The 16,509-nt window shown below is 38.9% G+C and overlaps 1 protein-coding gene across 3 annotated transcripts in view; it reads left to right on the top strand.

Annotated features, from left to right (window-relative positions):
- GRM7 (glutamate metabotropic receptor 7) overlaps nucleotides 1–16,509 on the top strand; it is a 940,532-nt gene that overhangs the window by 614,026 nt on the left and 309,997 nt on the right. For all 3 annotated transcript variants that reach the window (XR_009492289.1, NM_001076055.3, XM_024982891.2), the window contains exon 6: nucleotides 11,365–11,565. Coding sequence is in view for 2 of the 3 variants with exons in the window: in NM_001076055.3 (NP_001069523.3) it covers nucleotides 11,365–11,565 (201 nt within the window). In the remaining variant the exon portion in view is untranslated. The remainder of the gene's footprint in view (nucleotides 1–11,364; nucleotides 11,566–16,509) is intronic.

The following is a 16,509-nucleotide window of genomic DNA, read 5'->3' as shown; positions in this document are numbered from 1 at the left end:
TCACTTGAATAACTTAATTGAAACCAGTGAGAACAGTGATAAGTAGAGTTTTTAGGCACTAAGAACCCTGTTTAAGAGAAAGATCCCAAATATCAGGGTTCAGTGACCTCCTGTTTTCTCAGCATCTTTGTCTGCAGCCATCTGCTCACCTAAACTAGGTATTCCTTCTCAGTCATTGGCTATCCATGGTAAATGATTATAATCTTTGCTTTCTACCTTTTTACAAAAGTTACTTTTGTATTATTTCCCTTTCCTTTCCACTATATTCACTCATCCTTTCCTCCTTTCTGGATGCCCACTATACCCCAGGCCCTTTTTTGGAGTTCTGGGTATATAACAATGCTTAAAAATCAGACTTGCTTTTGGGGAGTTCCACATAAATATATACATTTTTCCTTTTTATTTATAGTCACCAGCACTGGATATGGAACTCAAATGGAGCTAAGCCATGGCTCTTTCTTTTTATTTATACTTCATTGGACTGATGATCCCACAAATCCTTTCAAACCTCCTCGTGGGATCAATTCCCTTATGCCCTTTCTCTGCATCTCTCAAGGCAAAGAGGCATTATGCCAGTGAGATGAAATCATTCCATCCCCACAGCATGCTTACCTTGCTTCAGGAAATGACTTTGGACCCTAGGACCCTGCTTGTATCTGTACTCTGTACACATGTGTGTGTGTGCTAAGTTGCTTCAGTCGTGTCCAACTCCTTGTGGCTCCATGGACTGTAGCCTGCCCAGCTCCTCTGTCCATGGGATTTTCCAGGCAAGAATAATGGAGTGGATTGCCATGCCCTCTTCAGGGGGATCTTCCCGACTCAGGGATCGCACCTGCGTCTCTTACGTCCACCTGCACTGCAGGCGGGTTCTGTGTGCTCCTCCCTATATACCTGTGGAGCAGAGCCCTGAAGCTCCGCATTTCAGCAGAAACACTGGAGTGGAGCTGTGAACAGGGAGAGCAGGAGAGGGTTTTGTGTTCATGTCTGTGTCCCTTGGCTCTCTTGGGTGTTTGGCACGTAATTCCAGGCAGCTGACTTCACCGCCTCTGTTTTCTCCCTGTTTCCCCTTTTCTTCAACCCAATTGTCTTCTTTTTCCTCCTCCTCCTCTTTTTCCCATTTCCTTATCCATCCTCTTCTTTTCCCTCCTTGTCTTCCTCTTTCTTACCCCCGTCTTCCCCTTTCCTCCTCCTTCTCTTCTGTTTCTCCTCTTCCTACTCTCTCTGTTTTTCTCTCCTCCTCTTGTTATTTTTGTAAATATGTGATCTTTCAAATAAACACAAAAAACAGAGGGGATACTGCAGTAAAGCCCCGTGTATTCATCACAGAACCGCAACAATAGTCAATATACAGCCAGTGTATATTCACACGTACTCCACATGTTTTTCTCTCACCTCTGGCCATTTCAAAGTAAACCCAGAGATTTTTTTTTTTTTTTTTGATACTTCAGTATGTTTTCTAAGAGATACTCTTAATATAACACACAAACACACACAGTAGTTCCCCACAATCATCCCATTGGCTCTCCTTTTTCTCTTGAAGTCTTCTTAAAATTTTTAAAATGTTTTTTCCACTCTTTTTTTAACTTTTGCAATTTACTGTAGAAAAAAATAGATTACTTACTATTTTTGTAGAATTTCTTACATTTGGATTTTGCTTTCATTTCTGCAATGTTGACTTGCATGTGTATTTTCTGTACTTCCTGTAAATTAGTTAATACCTCCAAAAGCTTAGTCAGGGTTTATGCTGTTCTTTCTTTCTCTTTATTTTCCTCTCCTCTCCTTTTCTTTTTATTTCCTCTTTCTTTCATACTCTTTCTCCCTCCTTCCTTACTTTCCTTCCTCCCTACCCCCCATTTTTTCCCTTTCTTTGTGTGGGAATCTGTTTATTGATCTGACAAAACATTTACCAGTTGGTACTGTACATTTACCATTGCCTCATATCCAAAGACAGATATCTGCCTTTAATTTTGTGAGATGTTAAGATCACAAATGAAAATGTTTCTATTTAGGGAGGAACAAATACTGGGGGCAAAGAAGCTAAATTGATGTTTAATTTTTACTCTGAAAACTTATCTTTTTGTATACTCTTATGCAGACTCACATATACAATGTCATTGTCTAAATTAAGGCAAATAACTTATAATTTCTAAAACAAACAAAGAAAGAGGATGGTGGAAGAGAAGGAAGAGGACAAGAAGAAAGGGAAAGATTAGCAATAGTTCCAGTATCATCCCCCTGACCTACTGTCTCTAAAGTTCTCATCAGCCTGCCACCTCAGGGTTTTAGTAGCTATTGGTGATGATAGTAGAGACCCAGTATTTCACCTGATGTTTAATAAGGTGAAATTTGATGTTTAATTTCTAATAAGTTGACTAGTATTCTAAAATTTCAACCCAAATATAATTCTTGGAATGGCATAAACAGAATTTCAGAGAAGTAGAATGTCATTAATGAAGGGGTTCCTGCTGAGGGGTCAGTTAGCAGACAAGGCATCTATATGAGTGTCTTTTTCTTACTCTAGTAGTCATTGCCAGAAAGATTGTTTCACCAATAAATTTACTGTTTGTGTAGAAGAAGCAGCGTAACCCATATAAACAGAAACTTAGCCTAAGAAATCAGAAATCTAGGTGACAGAGGAAATCTAGGTGAGAAGCGGAAACTGAATCTGCGCACTGTAAGAAGCCCCGTCTTCTTGTTTGGTGTATCAGGGTTTCTTGTGTGAGTTTCAGAAGCACTGTTCTTCCCTGTGCTCAATTGGCTGGCAGTACCTACAATAGACTTCTCTTGGAAGTCAAGTTCTTGATTGAGTCTCTCAGAACACCTTCTACACATTGGGCGTGGGTGAAACTTGGGTCTGAACTATAGTTCCTTCCAATTTGGTGCCTTGTATGCATTGTGTAATAGATATATATAGGTTTTTCCCTGGTGGCTCAGACGGTAAAGCGTCTGTCTACAATGCGGGAGACCCGGGTTCGATCCCTGGGTTGGGAAGATCCCCTGGAGAAGGAAATGGTAATCCACTCCAGGACTATTGCCTGGAAAATCCCATGGACAGAGGAGCCTGGTAGGCTATAGCACATGCGGTCGCAAAGAGTCGCACGACTAAGTGACTTTGCTTTCGCTTTCTATGCATTGTATAAAACCTACCCCTGCTAAAACATGTTGACTCACTGCAGTATCATTGCCTGCACCCATCTTGAAATAAAAAATGGAAGTGCAGAGAAAAACCCAGCTGTGCCAATTAAGTGGTCTTCTGGGAAGCATTCTCCATGGAAAATGGTAAGAAATGAGGGTTTGTGGTCAGACATTCTTTTATTCTTTGCTAGAGTTGTTTTGCAATGGCACCCCATTCCAGTACTCTTGCCTGGAAAATCCCATGGGTGGAGGAGCCTGGTAGGCTGCAGTCCATGGGGTCGCTGAGGGTCGGACACGACTGAGCGACTTCACTTTCACTTTTCACTTTCATGCATTGGAGAAGGAAATGGCAACTCACTCCAGTGCTCTTGCCTGGAGAATCCCAGGGATGGGGGAGGCTGGTGGGCTGCCGTCTGTGGGGTCGCACAGAGTCGGACATGGCTGAAGTTACTTAGCAGCAGCAGCAGAATTGTTTTTGCATCTATAGCAGGATACTCACTGAGTTCACTGCAGAACATACTGTTAGTGGTTTGAGTCACAATTTAGTCATCCGAAGCGGAGGCTCAGTTATTTTATTGTGTTCTTTTGTTGCTGTTCCTCTGCCAGCCTTTTGGCAATGTCTCTGGGCATTAACTTTTCCACTCAAGAAAAGGTCAGGGGAGACTATGATGGTGGTTGACAAACTGTCCATTTTCTCCTTTCAGGAAACTCACGTGAAACATTTGTTGGAGTATGAGGATGTAAAACTCAGGGCTAGCATGAACTTTGAGGTTATTTGTGGTTCTAAACTCAAGTTGGAAATAGAAATAAACAAAGGGAAAGCTCCAGGTTCGTGGCTTTTCCGTGTGCAGCTGTGGACGGAACCATTTAGTGAACGGTCTCTAAATGAAGTAACAGAGGGATGGGAAATGGTACCCACGAAAGCGCTGGGAAGTTTTAGCGTGAAACCGTGAAAAGTGCTTAGCACAGAGCTGTTGCCCAGGAAGAGCATAGTAGGTGCAGGCTGCCTATTGCACTATGACAAAAACCACCATTGTTCTTTGCACAAGTGGCTTGACTTATTCAGTTCTTACTTAGCCTCAGCTCCAAACAGAGGCCCGGTGGCTGTGAAGGCCTTTGGTCTCAATCCGGAACTTCTGACTTTTCTTCTACTGGTGTTTCTTGGCATGATTTGTTACCAGATTCTATGAATGGGGAGGTCACTGTCAAAAAAAAAGAAAAAAGCCACAAAATAAATTTGCATAAAATAGAGTTTTATTTTACCATTGGCATTCATCTTAGAAAGCTGTACCCATGAGACAGAGAAAAAAAAAATCTCTCTGAGGTAGTTATTTACATATTTTTAAATTATGGGAGGGAGTACAGTAGCATTTTCATAAGGCTTGCCTGGTTACTGTAGTGTTTTGAGAACCTGCAACATTTTCTAGTGCTCCAGGATATCCACCCTGCTTTCCCTACATCCTCTTTACCCGGCATCTAGCAGTTCCGTCACCACTTGAATATGCCTCGACTCTCTCTGTGACATATCTTTTTCTTGTTTTTGTTAAAGCATTTATCATTTGCAAACTACCCAAGCATTAATATTTTAGTTAATTATATACAGTACCACTCAGGACTTTAGCCTCAAGAAATTTTTACGTTTGTGGCTTTATGGTCAATAAAATGTATTTCTGTAGTGCAGAAGCCCAGTCTGCACCAGCATGTCTACTTCCAAGAGGTCTTCCTGATGCAAATAACTGTCATTAATATGTAAAATCAAAATAAAAATTATAATTTATGAATCCGCTAGAAACATAGGATAAACACCTGGCCAGTTGTTCATATCTGCTTTGGGGTAGGTTTCTCAGTTCACACTGGCAAGTATCTTTGGTTTGTTTCCTGCTTAAGCCCAAACCCCTCTTTCTTTTAGTTTAATTTTGCAATAGGATTATTTCTATTAATAATTTCAGATCCATAACTTCTTACATTTTCTATTCTTTTTTTCTCCCTAATAGTTTGCTCTTACAGATTACCTAAGGCATATATTCTGAGAAAATAGTATATTAAAATCGGCAAGATAAGCAGGTCTTTCAAAGAGAGAAGACCTCGCTAGCAGACCAAACACTAGAAATTCTGGTTGTGAGAGAGTTTGTGTAGAGCAGCTGATAGTTTATTCAACAAAAGCTTACAGGAGTGTGCATTTAAAGATAAATACTGGACTGTTTGGGTAAAAATAAAAATACATCAGAAAATCAGGAGATTTTAAAAGGAAAGCTTCTTTGCATGCTGAGGAAACAAAAAAAATAATTAATGCTTTAGAGTTCTCATTTTATCTAAATCTCAAACCCTTTCCTGGGAAATGTGATGAAAAGGATGAACTTCATTCAAGAAAAGAATATAACGACATCTCAGTTCATCAGAAAGCCTGAAAGAATGAGGTGTTAACTGTGAACTGACTGAAAATGTTTTTTTTTTTTTTCTATTTTAATCTACATTGTTAAAAATATTTCTTGAAACTACCCTTCTTTGCAATTTTGTTGGGGAGAAAGCATTCTTATGCTTGTCCCTTGAGATGTTATAAAATGGTACATGGATAAGAAGTGCAGTGTTCAAAAAAGCCTGGGAAACATTGATTATCAAGCTTTTTAGTTAAATAGATATTGAATGTGTCACTTAGAAAAAAGTGTACAGTATTCTTGGCTTGGCTAACTCACAGCTCAGTAGTATTTTCACATCACTACCCCATTTTTATTCTGCTGTTATTTGTATGCTGGGTAATTGGCTCAGGACCACAAAATGACTAGAGTAATTGCAGAATGCGTGTGTGCAGATATGTGCGTGCCTGTATATGTGTATGTGTTGGGGATGTGTGAAATGTCTGATACAATTGAGTTCCATCTCTCTTTGAGAGCAAATGAACTTTCTCAGGAATTCCCCTATATACTTAACATTTTTATTGACATATAGTTGATTTACAGTTTTGTGTTATTTTCAGGTATACAGCAGGCGATTCAGTTATATCTACATAATTGTGCTCTACAGTAGGTCCTTGTTGTTTAACTATTTTATATACAGTAATGTGTGTCACTTAATCCCAAACTCTTCATTTGCCTGACTTTCCCCTTTGGTAACCATAAATTTGTTATCTGTGTCTATGGGTTGATTTTTGTTTTGTAAATAAGTTCATTTTTGTTATTTTATATGTGGAACCAATAAACTCTTTTCTTACATCTCATCATGTAGAATTGTAACCCTGGCCTGTTCCTAAATTAGTGCTTGCTGAGGAGGAAATTGAGTTGTCTTAGATAAATGAGGATTGAGTCAGTGAGGCTCAGGAAATGTCCAGAAGCCCGTCCTCCTGCAGTGGCCGCCGGTACCAGAAGAGGCCAGATCTCAGTTAGGGCAGGAAGGTAGGGTGGTAGATGAAAAACCAGAGACTCTGAACTTGGTGCACAGTTGCATTTACCACGGTAGGGGAAATAAAGTTAGCCTTTTGTTGTTGTTAATGAACTCGATGTTGTTGCCGAAACACAGCCTCTGATCACTGGTACTGAACAGAAATGCAGAGACAGAGTTTTGGGTGAAGTAGAAAAGAGTAGCTTTTATCGCTTTGCCTGGCAGAGGGGGCCACAGCGAGCTAATGCCCTCAAGACCATGTGAGGGGGTTATGAGGAGTTTTATAGTGTTCAAGAAACAGGGCGTGGTCAGCAGGAGGATCATTCTCGGACTGGTTGGCATCAAGGTGGAGTTTCAAGCATCCTCGTTCTTCTGGTTTCAACTGTCTAGGGCCTATGTACTTGTGGTCAGCAGTTTTCCCCTGGAGGGGATCTGCTTCCTGTAAAAACAGCTTAGACCTTTGTCAATATCTTTTGGGTAACTGGGAGTTCAGTGATTCTGTCATGTGGCAAATTTATGGTCTAAATTCTTACCAGTTCTCCAGCCAACAGCAACTCTTTGTTTCTACATCTTCACATTTACCAAACATTAACTCTTCAGCTAGCATTTTACTTAAGAAGATAAGGACACAGGGGCCATACACAGTTTCATTATGAGGCTACATTTTCCAAGTCCTAGTGGCCCCAAAGACAAATGTGCGCCTTTTCCTCACAGCCTTTAATAAGCTAATGCATCTCTCTGGTGACTGTTCCAAAGAGGGATAAAGCCTATAATGTTTCACACATAATAAAGTATTTCATCATTTAAAATATTGCAATTATTTTTCAAGGCATTCCATCTGATATGAATGTCTTTATAAAAGTAGTTGAAAAACTGCTGTCTTGAATTACTAGTCTGAACCTGTTTCATAATGTATATTTTGTAATGGTCATAACACCTTCAAGATTGCCTTTTTAAGTACTATAAAAAATAAGAAATTTGTTAAGTAGCAGGTTATAAAAGTAATATTAGAAAATGAATTGCCTTATATCCGTAAGTATAGTAAAACGTTAATATGAGAACCTAGTGAGTTCACTGTAAAATTCTTTCATCCTTGCTCTACATTTAAATTTTTTCATAACAGAAAGTTGGACAATAATAAACAACCACAACAAAACGAGGAATAATTTTTTTGTATGCAACCATAAACCAGTGGAAGTACTCAGGAAAGAAAGCCATACTTATAATTGCAAAACCAAGTAAAATACCAAATGCTAACTTTCCACAAAACACTCAAAACTCACGTGAGAAAAATTTTAAGACAGCATTAAAGGAAACAAAAATAGACAAGCAAATGGAAAGTCACAAATGGGCATTCTCACCTTTGTAGACTTGTGTTCTAGCTAAGTGCTACAGCATACACAAATACAGTGTAAACCCAGGAAATGTGATACCAATTTTTTTTTTCTCTTCTCAAGATAGGTAAGTAGTTAGTAAAACTCATTTGAGTACATAAACAAAAACTACCAGAACATTTGGGGAGGGGGAGGAATAATAATTATAGTGAGAGAGAGGTTAAATCTACCAGTTATTAAAATACATTATAAAGACTTTATAAATGAAACTGTAGTGTTGGCTCATGAATAAACAAATCAAACAGTGAAATAAATGTTAAAAATCCAGAAATATATCTAATTACACATGGAAATAGTATATAATAAAGGATACACTTCATATCAGTGAGAAAAGTTGAACTGACATATGTTACAATAACTAGTTATATGAAAAAAGATAAAATTTTAAGTCTTCACATTGCACACCAGAATATATTCCAGGTGGATGAAACATCTAAGTTTAAAAAATAAAATTATATAAGTGCTAGAAGAAAGCATGGATAAAAATCATTCTATACTCTGGGAGTGGGGCATTTTTTCTAGCTATGATTGAAAATCCAGAGGCAGTAATAAGAAAATAAATTGATTTTTTTAAGAAAAAGTGTTTTTATCTAATATAATTTTATGCAGAAAATATCTCAAGTGAGTAAAAGAAAAATGACAAACTAGGAAAAATATTTGCAACTTAATCTGAAAGAATGAATATACTTTATTAATAAAACTATTTTTTAAAACAGAAGAAAATGACTTTTAATTAAAACATATGGCATAAAATAAATACAATAGCTTTGAACTGTATGCAAATATATTCAACCTCCCCTGTAGTAAGAAAAATGCAAATAAAAATATACTGTTACAGCATTTCTCACCTATATGACGGAAATCCAAGTTTGAGGACATGCTCAGTTGTCAAGTTGTTGGGAAATGAACTCTCACTCTTTGCTCGTGGGAGAGCAAATTAGTGCAACCCCATTAGAGGGGAATTTGCCAATATTTAGCAAAAAACTCTTGAGCACAGCAATCGCCTTTCTCAGACTAAATGACCAAAATATTCAGATAAGAACTGAGAAACACACATTTTCCAAGGCTGTTCATTGCACTACATTTTTAGACTGTTGGTTAGCATGATTATTATTCTAAGAATGTTACCTGTTTATTACAGAATTGAGGAAATAAATAGTTGTAATGGTGTCATTAAGAACCAGGATTTTCCTCATTAAAAAAAAAAAAAAAAAAAAGAGGCAGACGTGTAAGGGTGTCGAGATAAGCAAAAACCCTGTGGTCCAGAATTTGAATTGGAGGGAGCAGTGTGGATTCATGACAGATTGTATCTTCTCCCAAACAGATCCCTGCTCTAAACACACTGCACAGGTCTAGACCCAGTGAAGAGCAGTGAGCACAAGGTTGATTGGTACTTGAATGGTATACATATGAAACACAGAAGTGTCTGCCATTTGAGATACTAACGTGTGCTCTGTAAAGCAAAAATACGAATTCACATAATTTGGGGAAATTCTGAACTTCCACCTTGGAAATTATACTTTATGGTAAATACTCTGAAACAATCTCTCAGTAAAGAAATCAGGTAATGTTGAACACAGTGGCTGTGGGGAGCACTCTGTTTTGTAGGGGAATGGACTGGGATTGTAGAATCCCTGTTGTTTCATTCCTACACAAATGTGTCATTGAAAATAGTCTAGGCAGTGCTGCTGTGAAAGTGAAACTCAGTCTGTGGTTAACTATTTGTTGTAGAGGTTTGGGAGGTCTAAAGAGAGTTCCTGGTATTATCATGTACTTAACAAATGACTAATACAAGTGTTTTTTAGAATCTATCAGATATAAATTCTGTGTTCAGTGCTGGGAATGTAATGGGTGTGAAAAGGAAAGGACAGTCTGGTAAAGCATTAAAATGCAGTGATACTATTAATTTGATTATAAAGATTTGAAACATTTAATGAAGATCTTTGTGATCAAGAAGCTAAGTATAAGCAACAATTGTACTATGCCATGGAGTGAGAATTAAATTATGATGAGCAAAAGCAAGGAGGGACATTTCTGGCAAAGCAAAGAGCTTGAGCAAAGATAACTTAATATTAGAGTTGATGTTTACAGGAAAAATAGCCATACTTGTCTGGAGCAAAATATATATGTGTGCGTGCCTGTATGCTAAGTTGCTTCAGTCGTGTCCAACTCTGCAACCCTATGGACTGTAGCCCGCCAGGGTCCTCTGTCCATGGGATTCTCCAGGCAAGAATACTGGGGTTGGTTGCCACACCCTCCTTCAGGGAATCTTCCCAAAATGTGTGTGTGTGTGTGTGTGTGAGTGAGATTGTGAATTCTAGGAAGAAGGTGAGGTAGGGCCAATGAAGTCAGAGAAATGTTGCTTCTGGGTTCTGGAAGCGGGGGTTGTTATCATTGCTATTCCCATACATGACCTTGGGAAGGTGATTTCATTTCTGTGAGGCTCAGCTTTCCCATCTGTATAATGAGGACTAACGATATTTAAGTCACAAAGTGAGGATAAAATAAAAAATCATGTATATAAAAGCTTTCAGCACAGTGGAGGGCACTTAATCACTGCTGGTTCTTACTGTTACTAGGCAGAGAGGAACAAAGTGATGACTATCCTCCATTGTCAAGGGAAAGCATTTGGATTTCATTTTGCAGGCAGGGAAGAATCATTATAGAATTCTGAGCATGAGGGTGAAGTGTTTAGCTCTGTGGTTTGGAAATATGAACATGGAAGAATGAGTGAATGAAGAGGGACACCTGGCATTGTGTCCTGATTGGAGACGAAGCAGAAATGGGACACTTGTAGTGTGGCCAAAACTGTTCACTTTTTAAGAGATTTTGGCTATTCGTTAGATATATGTATGTAGGAGGGTGGACTAAGAGACAAGAAAGAATTAAAAAAAAAAAAAAAGACATCAGGGTTTCCAGCCTGAGCATCTGAGTTGCCAGTAATACCAAAACCTGAGACAGACAACACAAGAAGAAGGGCAGGTATATAGAAGAAGGTAGTGATTTCCGGGGTAGTATTTAGTTAGTTTTCTCTTACTTTTTTTGGTCCATCCCCTTCTAGAATAAGTGAGCTTTGAAGATTTGAATGTGGTGGCCCAGCTTCTAATCCCATTAATCCCTTGACTCTCTGGGACCACTGTGTTTTAGAAAGAATGTTGGCTTATTACAAAGGTTGTGATTGTGATCATTAGAAGTGCTGCTTCTGAGATCTATCAAATATATCAGAAATGAACTCCCAGTAATGAACTCCAGTAATGAACAAATAGCCAGGAATGAACTCCAAAGTCAAACACCCAAAACCATCAAAGCAACCCAACATGGTAGCCAAATGTAGAAATGTGGCCTGCAGGACTGTGTTCCTCAAAGCATTGCTTTCTTTAAGCAGAGTTGAAAGTAAATGCAAATTGAAACATTCTCCTCAACACCAGTGTTTGTGTGTGTTCCTTGTTTCCATGTGCAGGACAGGAGAGAATTGGGAAAGACTCCAACTATGAGCAGGAGGGCAAAGTTCAGTTTGTGATTGACGCGGTGTATGCCATGGCTCACGCCCTTCACCACATGAACAAGGATCTCTGTGCTGACTACCGGGGTGTCTGTCCAGAGATGGAGCAAGCTGGGGGCAAGAAGTTGTTGAAGTATATCCGCAATGTGAATTTCAATGGTGAGTCTCCGTGTTTTTTTATCCCCCTCAGGCTGACATGGGGAGTTTATGTTTTAGAAAAACAACACCTAGAGAATGCCATGCAACTCTAGTATGTCTAAAGTATTATATGTAAAACTGCTCATAATGACAGTGAAGCATTGGTACCAAAGTACTTTATGAATCTAAGAAGTCACATTATGGCAAGTATGATTTTAATGCTCTTATATATTTACCAATATTCTAATATGCTGATATGTGGTAAACCAGATAACCAGAACATCCAATAGTATAACTCTGGGTGATACATAATTTGGTGGCATTTAAGTCTTTTGGCAAGACAGAAATTTGTCATAATCATCTGGTATATTTTTAAACAAATATTTCAAAATTCCAATATCTTGATCATGTGATATATTTTGCTTGCGCTCATTAAACGTATTTAAACATCTCTATTCCAGGCTTTTTTGGAATCCTAAGTGCTGATATTCTGGTTTCATCGGTTAAGTAGTCAGATTACAGTTTACTCTTGAGTATGTGGATTATATCGTTTCAAATGACTGTATAAATCCTAAATGTCTTATTTAGCAGTGAGTGAGCAAATGAATAAATAAATTGGGGAGGGTTATAGTTTACCTGGGGCTGTCCTGGTGGCTCAGAGGGTAGAGAGTCAGCCTGCAATGTGGGAGACCCAGGTTCGATCCCTGAATCGGGAAGATCCCCTGGAGAAAGAAATGGTAACCCACTCCAGTATTCTTGCGTGGAGAATCCCCACGGACAGAGGAGCCTGTAAGGCTACAGTCCATGGGGTTGATAAGAGTCAGACATGACTGTGCGACTTCACTTGCACTTTCATGGTTTACCCTCTTTTTCTTAAAACAGAAGTTTTTTTTTTTTTTTTGCCAAATTTTTCCTTGGTGAACATCAGTAATAAGAGGAAAAGGAAGGGCCAGTTCTCTATGTGCTCAAGTTAATTGAAATAATGATTATCATTTTCTGTAACACCAAAATCTCATATTAGAAACTTATTTCTCAAGGTATAATACTTTGGTAGAAATTAATAAAGAAAGAAAGTGAAGTCACTCAGTCGTGTCTGACTCTTTGCGATCCCATGAACTGTAGTCTACCAGGCTTCTCTGTCCATGGGATTTTCCAGGCATGGGTATTGGAATGGGTTGCCATTTCCTTCTCCAGGGGATCTTCCTGACCCAGGGATCAAACCCAGGTCTCCTGCGTTGCAGGCAGACACTTTACCCTCTGAGCCACCAGGGAAGCCCAGAAATTAAATAAATGAGTAGAGATGAGTGAGGAATATAATAGGAGATTTATAATGAGCATTGGCTGACACAGTTTTGGAGACTGACATGCCCCCACGACCTGCCACCTATAAGCTGGAGAACCAGAGAACCAGTGGGGTGCTTTAGTCCAAGTGCACAGGCCTTGGGGTCAGAGGGTCAGTGGTGTAAGTTCTGATCTGCTTCTGAAAGCCAGAGAACTAGGAGCACCAATGTCTGAAGGCAGGAGAGGATGGGTGTCTGCTCAAGCAGAAAGAGTGAATTTGCCCTTCTTCTGCCTTTGGTTCTAGTCATACTTTCTAGGGATTGGGTGGCGCCAGCCCACATTGGGGAGGGTCACCTGCTTCATTCTGTTCAGCAACTCAACAATTCTTTATTCACTTTAACCATTCTTCCAGGAACAATGTCATATATACACAGAAATCAAGTTTTGCCAGCTGTCAGGGCTTCTGCAGTCAAGCTGACACATAAAATTAACCATCTTGAATGTCAATTATATCTTGATTAAAAAAGTAATCTCTACATGGGATAATGCAAAATTTTATACAGTAATAAACCTAATATATTGCATATGAATAATGTAACCATACTGCAGGGAGTGAGGGAAAAAAAAGAATGCAAGTAATTTTTGAAGACAGTATATCACTGTATACTGTCAGTCTGAAGATATGAAGAGTAGTACACAGATAGTGCACAGTAGCTAGAAGTTAGTATGTTTTTTCCCCACAATTCTGAGGCTTATTTATGTGCATAAGAGAACTGAGAGATTTAATAAAAAATATTGCAGATAATGAGCATCAGGTGTCTCATTGTCAGGGAGAGAAATGACTAGTAAGGATGGGAGAAAATTAAAGTAACACTGTGTTGACTATACCAACATGCAGTATACGCACACAGTCGGAGAGATACAGAAATGGATAGGGTTACGTCTGTATGCGCACAAACCTCTACTGTTAGTTCTGTCCACTGAGAGTGCCTAGGAGTGATGACATCCTGATAGAAATAACTGCACCTTCATTCGCATCTTATTTATAAATACCATTCTCCAACGAAATAGAGCTAGGGATCTCTAGTGGAACTCTTAATTCAGGGGCCGGAGCAGGGCAAGTAGAAGATGAGCTTGAAACCATGTTGCGCCACAAAGTAAGAAAGTGCTCAAAAATTGATGGGACCATGTCGAAGGGGCAAAGGAATCAGCTTAAAGAAGATCCCACCAGCTAATTCTAGACCAATAATGGATTTAACTGATATAATATAATAAATATCAATGAGTTCATGCTCACAGAAATAAATAATTGAACACATACATGCGGGAGAAGGGACAACATGATGGGAGGATGCAAAAATGGAGATATGAAATTCACCAAAGACCTCAGTAATAATTACTTAAGGTAAGAATCATCAATGGATGCTAAAATTCTGGGGCTAGAGTAAGATGAGAAATAAGATATTTTCATAGCATCAAAGTGTCATTCATCATGGAACATATTAATTACAAAGGGGAAAAGAGCAACTCTGAAGTAGAAAAACCTGGAACACAGTACTTAACCAAGTTATCTAGGTTAATGTCACCAATAATGAGACTTAACAGCATCACATGCTGCTAATCATGAGAGATATATAAGTCAAAACTTCAGTGAGTACCACTTCACACTAGTCAGAATTATCATTATCAAAAAGTCTGCAAATAATAAATGCTGGAGAGTTTTTGGAGAAAACAGAATCCTTCTACACGGTTGGTGAGAATGTAAATTGGTGCAGTTACTGTGCAGAACAGTATGAAAGTTCCTTAAAAAACTAAAAATTGTGCTACTATAATATATGATCCATCAATCCCACCCCTGGGCATGTATCCAGTCAGTCAGTCAGTTCAGTCGCTCAGTCGTGTCCGACTCTGCGACCCCATGAATCGCAGCACGCCAGGCCTTCCTGTCCATCACCAACTCCCGGAGTTCACTCAGACTCACGTCCATAGAGTCAGTGATGCCATCCAGCCATCTCATCCTCTGTCGTCCAATTCTCCTCCTGCCCCCAGTCCCTCCCAGCATCAGTCTTTTCCAATGAGTCAACTCTTCGCATGAGGTGGCCAAAGTACTGGAGTGTCAGCTTTAGCATCATTCCTTCCAAAGAAATCCCAGGGCTGATCTCCTTCAGAATGGACTGGTTGGATCTCCTTGCAGTCTAGGGGACTCTCAAGAGTCTTCTCCAACACCACAGTTCAAAAGCATCAATTCTTCGGTGCTCGGCCTTCTTCACAGTCCAACTGTCACGTCCATACATGACCACAGGAAAAACCATAGCCTTGACTAGACGGACCATAATTTGAAAAGATACATGCACATGAATGTTTATTGCAGCACTGTTAGAGTACTAAGACATGGAAGCAACCTGAATGCCCATCAGCAGGTGAATGGATAAAGAAGACATGGTAGATATATTGATATGTACAATGGAATATTACTCAGCTGTAAAAGTGCAACCATTCCATTTGCAGCAACATGGATAGACCTAGGGATTATTATATAAAGTGAAGCAAATGAGACAGAGAAAGACAAGTATCATATGATATCACTTGTATGTGGAATCTAAAAATAATGATACAAATGAACTTATTTATAAAACAGAGACCGACTTTGAAAACAAACTTATGGTTTCTGAAGTGGAAAGGTGATGGAGGGGATACATTAGGATTTGGGAATAATATACACTTATTACTATATATAAAATAGATAATGGACAATGACTTACTATAGCACAGGGACCTAAGTATTTTGTAATTATCTATATGGGAAAAAAGCTATGTATATAAATCTGAGTCACTTTGCTGTATACCTGAAGCTAACACAACATTGTAATCAACTATACTTTAACAAAAATAAATTAATTTTAAAAAGATACCCTGAAAGGTTACAGCATCACTTCTGAGGTCTTATTGCCAAAAATATATAACCTCCATTTAATCATGAAGGAACATCAGACATCCAAATTGAAGGGTATTTTTTTTTTTTTTTTAATTTTATTTTATTTTTAAACTTTACATAATTGTATTAGTTTTGCCAAACATCAAAATGAATCCACCACAGGTATACATGTGTTCCCCATCCTGAACCCTCCTCCCTCCTCCCTCCCCATACCATCCCTCTGGGTCATCCCAGTGCACTAGCCCCAAGCATCCAGTATCGTGCATCGAACCTGGACTGGCAACTCGTTTCTTACATGATATTTTACATGTTACAATGTCATTCTCCCAAATCTTCCCACCCTCTCCCTCTCCCACAGAGTCCATAAGACTGTTCTATACATCAGTGTCTCTTTTGCTGTCTCGTACACAGGGTTATTGTTACCATCTTTCTAAATTCCATATATATGCGTTAGAATACTGTATTTATGTTTTTCCTTCTGGCTTACTTCACTCTGTATAATAGGCTCCAGTTTCATCCACCTCATTAGAACTGATTCAAATGTATTCTTTTGAATGGCTGAGTAATACTCCATTGTGTATATGTACCACAGCTTTCTTATCCATTCATCTGCTGATGGACATCTAGGTTGCTTCCATGTCTTGGCTATTATAAACAGTGCTGCGATGAACATTGGGGTACACGTGTCTCTTTCCCTTCTGGTTTCCTCAGTGTGTATGCCCAGCAGTGGGGTTGCTGGATCATAAGGC

Source organism: Bos taurus, chromosome 22, assembly GCF_002263795.3.
Source record: "Bos taurus isolate L1 Dominette 01449 registration number 42190680 breed Hereford chromosome 22, ARS-UCD2.0, whole genome shotgun sequence".
NCBI classification, from domain to species: Eukaryota; Metazoa; Chordata; class Mammalia; order Artiodactyla; family Bovidae; genus Bos; species Bos taurus.
This window is presented reverse-complemented; position numbering and strand designations above follow the sequence as displayed.